At 41.4% G+C, this 6,429-nt stretch overlaps 1 protein-coding gene across 1 annotated transcript in view; it reads right to left on the reverse strand.

Moving 5' to 3' along the window:
• LOC113212625 (uncharacterized) overlaps positions 1 to 6,120 on the reverse strand; it is a 14,102-nt gene extending 7,982 nt beyond the window's left edge. The window contains exons 1-5 of the mRNA XM_052277369.1: positions 5,899 to 6,120; positions 5,352 to 5,513; positions 3,054 to 3,284; positions 2,159 to 2,335; positions 1,432 to 1,572 (exon numbers count right to left, since the gene is read on the reverse strand). Coding sequence (XP_052133329.1) covers positions 1,432 to 1,572; positions 2,159 to 2,335; positions 3,054 to 3,284; positions 5,352 to 5,450 — 648 coding nt within the window. The 5' untranslated portion in view covers positions 5,451 to 5,513; positions 5,899 to 6,120. The remainder of the gene's footprint in view (positions 1 to 1,431; positions 1,573 to 2,158; positions 2,336 to 3,053; positions 3,285 to 5,351; positions 5,514 to 5,898) is intronic.
• Positions 6,121 to 6,429: the final 309 nt, after the last annotated feature.

Genomic DNA, 6,429 nt, shown 5'->3' on the forward strand with positions numbered 1-6,429 from the left:
ATGACGCGCACACGGGATTTTCGGGGACTTTTAGTATGTTATTAAGGACACTTTTAGGGACACGTGTGCAAATTTTTAGCTCAATACTATTTTTTTCTAGGTCAAAACCTAAAACTCCTGTGCTATCAGTTTACTTTAACTTGACGTGTTGCAGACGAATCTCTGTTACTTGGGTTAGGTCGACGATCACTACAGGAACGTGCGAGAGATAAAGGGTTGCCCACTATGCCTTGTCGTGGCACACCTTCTGCAGCCCTGAATGATTATTTCCTTAATTTCATTTCACCCGCGACCATTTTACGTGAATAACTCCTGCCAACGGCAAGATAACAACCATTTGAAATTATATTTCGATTATTGAAAACCATTAGTTAATTATTAGCAAAGATGCACGTAAATTTCTGTTACCTCGCGGCGAGGCCTTCGGTCGTCTCCATTGGTGGGTGTCCCGAGTGACATCTACATGGTACTCTGAGTAGGGTCTGACTGTATCAGCTTAGCGAGTTTGGTCGCGACAGCACGACAGCACAGCACGACAGCACCTAATAAATCTCCTAATTTCAGCCGAAATTTTCTTTTTTCGTCAATATATATTAAGTTCTGATGTACATAAGTAAGTTTTGATGTACAAAAAAGAAAATTTCGGCTAAAATTAGGAGATTTAATAGGTGCTGTCGTGCTGTCGTGACCTAACCGCTTAAGCTGATACAGCCTCTGACAAATAATCGACATTGGGCGATTGATAAGACTTGTCGTTTTTTGATATCTGCCAGACCCCAGTGGATCGCAGGATCTTGATCTCAAACTCCAACAATAATCTCTAGCCAAAAATCAGACAAAACAAATGACGCCCGTTTAGTATGTCAAGACGACAAATCGATCACAGCGATCAACTTTTTAGCTGCAGCCACGACGTGTAAAACAGCACCTACTCCCTGCAACCAAGTCAAGTTCGATTCCTTCTATGAAGGGTTCTGATTGCCAGGTTCTGCTCCAGCTTTCCCGCTTGGTTCTTGGTTGTCAACCAGAAAGTCGATACTGCTGGTATCTATCGAGAGAAATGGTTGTGGCGATCGACATTCGGGTGCTTCAACCAACTATTTTTTGTTCGTGTAGTTAACAACACATTTCGTTTCAAAAAAAATAATTTGAACGGTTACAACTGGTTTTCCCTAGGAGCAAAACGAAAGTTACTGTTTTCGGTCAAAGACTTCATTTCGAGATTTCTATCAATAATGTTATTCTACAACATGTTTGTTAAAAAAAAAAAAATAACTTTTGCTGTTACTTAACAATTGTTTTAACTGTGACTGATAGTTTAGGGACGCATTCCTTTGTTTGGGTACCGTTTGCTTCCAGCAAAATGCTCTTTACTGCTTAACGTCATGGAATAAGTTTTTCTTGCTTGTCCTACCTCTCTGCCTTACTTACTTGATGCACTTGGCTGTATGTGGAAGCATGTGTGAGTTGGTTCGAAATTATGTTGAATAGCACTGCCAAAGCCTCGACAACGGACCACATGTAAACGGAAAAGGCGTACACCGGAAACGCCATTGGGTAAACGATGACAGTCTGTGGTATAAAATGTCTCTTTTACTAATCAGCATTTTGAAAATTTTATTAACGATGAAGTTTACTTTAAAAGCCTCTCAAGCTTGTGAGATATTATCACTACTTAGATTGTTAGATGGGAACGCACCGAGAAAAAGCTATCAATAGTGGCCCCATAGACATAACCAGCGCCCAGGCTGCGTTCCTTCTACTATTTTTGCTCGGATATATATGTATGTAGACGTTAAATCTTGCGATGGCCAAAAGTGGCCTTCAAATCCACCAGGTTCGAAAAGCTTCTGACCGATATACGCCGTACAAAGCCACAAAAGGCAATTAACGTAAAGAAGGCTTCAAAGCCAAGCACACACTCGAAGTTCTCGCTCCATCGCTCGATTTCCATTGGTATTATCTGAAGTTGGCTTGCGATTTGGGACAAAATTCATTAAAACTCTCTGCTGTGGCTCTCATAGCTTCGGAGCTACGGCCGTTTTATGATTTAGGCAAAATTCGCAAATTTCACAAAAACTGATGAACAACACAATAATCCCCTATGAATTGTGTGCTCTGAAACCGCCAAAAGTTGGTAATTGCACGATTCACTAGCCTGTAAAGTGCCCCCGAGCCAAACGCCTACGTCCCCATCAAACCACGGCCACATGTCGATAAGAAGTTTGCCCTGAAAGGCAACTGAAACAGGGACGCTTAACGTCGCTATTGCGGTCCATGCGTGCATAGCACCATAGCCAATGCGAGTGAAATTCAGTAGGCGGCGAGAATTTTCCTGCAATCAAAAGAAGTGAAGAAAACATTAATCACATTTTGTTTCATAACTGAGGACCTTCTAACTCATTTAGAATTTTAAAATTGAGGTCGAATCTAAGGGCCAGCGTTTTTTCAATCGGCAATAACTTAGTTTAATACTAACTTCACTTGACTAACTACGGGGCTACCGTTGCTCCAAGGTTTTGGATACGCAGGAGTCGTTCAATTTACCAACCGAGGGGGCCACCACATCGATTGAGGATGTACACAAGATTACGTAATTACAGGGATTACACGTGAATTTTGTTGAATTTCAGGCTCGTAAACCATCAAATTTGGACAATAAGGTAAAATTTAGTGATAATGTTTTAAAATTTTGTCAAGGATTACACGGAATAGATAAGGATTACGTAGGGATTACACCCTCATCTGTAGGCTACACAGGATTACGCGAGTGGTGGCCCCCTCGTTACCAACCCCCTCAGATAAAAATATTTTCAGTTTTTCAGGGAATGTAACTAAGAAATGTGTTATAAAATTACGTTTAAAAATATTAAAACAAAATTAAATACAAAATTTCAAAACCGCGTCGTAAACAATAGCGTAAATTAATGATGTTGGCCGTATCTACATTAACAACGTTGCTTGTAAACTAGTCATTTAAAAAATATCGACCGTTAAAGATATTTTTCTCATTAAAATCATGCTTTTTCGATAATTTTTCGTGCTCAACTCACTTCGATTCTTGGAGGGACGCCATCTGTACATATCTGTGACGAAATCCGTACTGCGTCTTCGAATAGCGAGGTGAGGGCCTTCCGGTTGAATCCAAACAGGCAACCAGCCGCAAAACACGGCATGAGTGAAATAGGCAGTCTTAAAGCCATTATTGCCTTCATCGTCAACCCCTTTTGGAGTCCACCCATGAATGTCGTTGGAAGGAAAATCATCAAGAAGCAGCTAAATGGCTTCAACAAGAAATTAACAAATTGCACCCTATGAAATCTTTTCTCGGTTCACGCAAGTAAACTGTTCGTAAATGGTTGAAATGTATTGAATAAAATTTTGATAAAAATGATAACCAAATCGCACCCAAGGTAAACAGATGGCGATTGAAACAGAGAGCGGTCTTCTTAACGAGCACTAAGTGTACTTGTGTGCAAGTACAATATCCGAGCAATACCGAGTTCATTTCGTTCGAATGCAATATGTTCTTAGTAGGAGAAAAATTTACTTTCTAGAACCGGTGTCTAGGCAGCGAAAAATTACAACTGACTAAGCGTGATAGTATGCAAAACTAAGGTGGTTCATTCTCAACTTTTGATCACTTTGCCCTGTGAGTTCCTCACGATTGAAGTAGGCAAGCGGTGCTTTTACTCGTTCTTTACCTCTGAACACTTCTTCTCGGAGGTAGAGAACGAGTATTGTGCTCGGGCCATTTTTCACGACGAATTCTTCGTGAAGTTTTGACTTTCTTTAAACAGTGTATGACATAGTTTCTGAGTATTTCCTATGAATAATTCCAAAGTGAAAAATAGAATAATGCTTTACAACCATTCAAAACGTCAACATCAACACACGTCCAAAAAATGGGTTATGCGTATGCGCGAGCAGCGCCATCTATTGACGGAACTGTGAACACCTTGAACTCGCGTTCGCATGGTTCGTTACCATCTCATATTTTTCGATCAGTGCACGGTAAAAGCAATGTCTCATTTTTTGAGGCAAAAGTGAAAACTTTGAGGAACTCTCATGTTTGAGGAAGAATCCTCCGATCTCGCCTCAGATTTAGAGGAATCTTAAAAAACGAGGAAAAATCACACATTTTTCGAGGAGACTTCCTCGAAATGTCACTGTGAAAAGTATCGTCGTAAATTTACAAAAATTTTGTAAACTCGAATTATAATTGAAGTTGTAAATTTACGACAGCACATTTTTTACTCGCCAAGGGATTTGAAGTCGATACATTCTGCATGTATTTTTACGATTTCAAATTCTAATTTTACAACTTGCGTCAAGGAAAATTTTCCTGTAAACCTGCCTACTTTTTTTCACAGTGGTGCGGAGTTTTCGTCAGACCAGGAGAGTTCCTCAAAGTTTTCCCTTTTCCCTCAAAAAATAAGACATTGTTTTTACCGTGTGGGTACGCAAAGCTCTTTATTACACCATGCATGAGAGAAATTGTGGTGAACAACGAGTATCCTCCTTTTGCATAAAATTAATTTGATAGTTTTTCATTCTACTTGTTTTTTTTAAGTTGCACGTTTAAAAGTATACGAAAAGTTTACTTTGCAGAAATGCGAAGGGCGAAGGGCTTAGCTCCCTTGTAATACACGAAGAAAGCTTTGCAATTGTGAAGTAAGCTTTGCAATTTCAATGGTGGACTTCGAACCTCAAGTTATTATATTTTTTGCCAATCACATGATTTTCGATTGTCCAGCTTCGTCAATGCAAAGCTTTCTCCGGAGCTAAATCCTGCGCAGTTCTTCTAAGTAAATTTTTCGTAAACTTTTAGCAGTGAAAAGCCAGTGTACAGCGGCAGACGAATGTTGCAGACCCCTCGATACCCGAGCCCTGTTTTAAACTTCTATCAGGGATCCGCCCACCACTATAAATGTTTATAGGGTGTCAGAAAGAAAGTAGCCCCCAGGGCTAAGAAATAGACAGTGCCCTCGACCAGGCCACAAAGTTCCCCCTTCAGTTTTTCGTACATCTCAAGTAGCTACAGCAGTCAACTCCGATCCGCCAGTCGTCTTGAACACAGCGGTGGTGCGGCGTTGCGCTGCGGGTGGTACTAAACGTGTAACAAAGGCTGCAAACCCTGCTGAAAATTTGGTCCCTTTTTCAACGAACCACCTCAATAGGAAACTATACAAAAACCAACATCTCTCTTTAATTAAAATCATTTTCAGCAGAAAATGTCTGGTAAACCATTCCCTCCTACCAAATGGACCAAATGCAACTTCGCAAAGAAGTTCGCAATGGGATCTAAGCTTTTCGTAGCCCGCCACTGACCTTGTAGCATACACACTCACCTTCGTGCCGAGCAGCAAGCTTTCTATCTTTTTTCGCCATTCTGCTTTCTCAGGGTTAATCAATAGACGCCACCAGTCGAACAGCTCGACAATAGCCATACCTGATTAGAGCTTTCAATGTTTTCATACACTGGTCGATCGAGGAAATTTGCTCTTCAGTACCTGTTATATCAGTAAATCATGGAATCACTGTCATTTTGCAGGGTTGATGCCTTGAGAGAGGACGGGGCAGGGCTCGATACCCCCCCCCCCATCTGCCCTTTTCCACTGTTTACCCCCTAACTACCTAACCTGCAGATCGCCCGGTGACCGGGGTTTGACTGCAAGTTTTGAAGAATATTGAACATAATTTGATAAGGCCAACTTGTTTTTGTGAACTTCTGCGGTTCTTAAAAATATACCCCACAAAAACGAAGTCAAGATTACCCGTCCGATACGCAACCTATTTGGGGGAATCTTAGGTACGAAAACAAAACAATGGTTTATGAAACGGTCTGGAAATATCGACGCCCAAATTTTTGAAGTGTGCAGTGGTCATATTACTTACCTCGACAAGCTTCTCCTTGATTTACAAACAAATAGTTTCTTTCACACCATTCGCTGGATGCCAAGCAGCCGACTCCGGCACGGCACGATTCGGCCAGGGTTATTCGCAGTCAGGATTCCGAATAACCAAACGCAGAGCCGTCGGCGTAGATATTCTTTAAAACTTGCAGACAAACCCCGGTCACCGCAGTGGATCTGCAGGTGAGATGGTAGGGGTAAACAGTGAAAAGGGTAGAAAGGGGGGTATCGAGCCCTGCCCCGTCCTCTCTCGAGGCCGTTGCCGACCCCTGCATTTTGCGACATTGCATGTCACAGAATGTACATTCTTACGGTAAATATCTTAAGCGCGCCCTTCTGCTTTGTAAAAGTTCTTTAAGCCTGCTTATGTAAATGACCTTTTTTTGTTGTTGTCTGTTTCACCAAAAGGAGATCTGCTGGAGTAACATTCTTTGAGCTACAGGCCCGTTCGAAACTAAGAATAGTTGGGACCTAAATTGAACCGTTTGCCCTCACTTTCCGCAAATTTTGTCCA

Source organism: Frankliniella occidentalis, unplaced genomic scaffold, assembly GCF_000697945.3.
Source record: "Frankliniella occidentalis isolate FOCC.00 unplaced genomic scaffold, Focc_3.1 Scaffold10, whole genome shotgun sequence".
Classification (NCBI taxonomy): domain Eukaryota; kingdom Metazoa; phylum Arthropoda; class Insecta; order Thysanoptera; family Thripidae; genus Frankliniella; species Frankliniella occidentalis.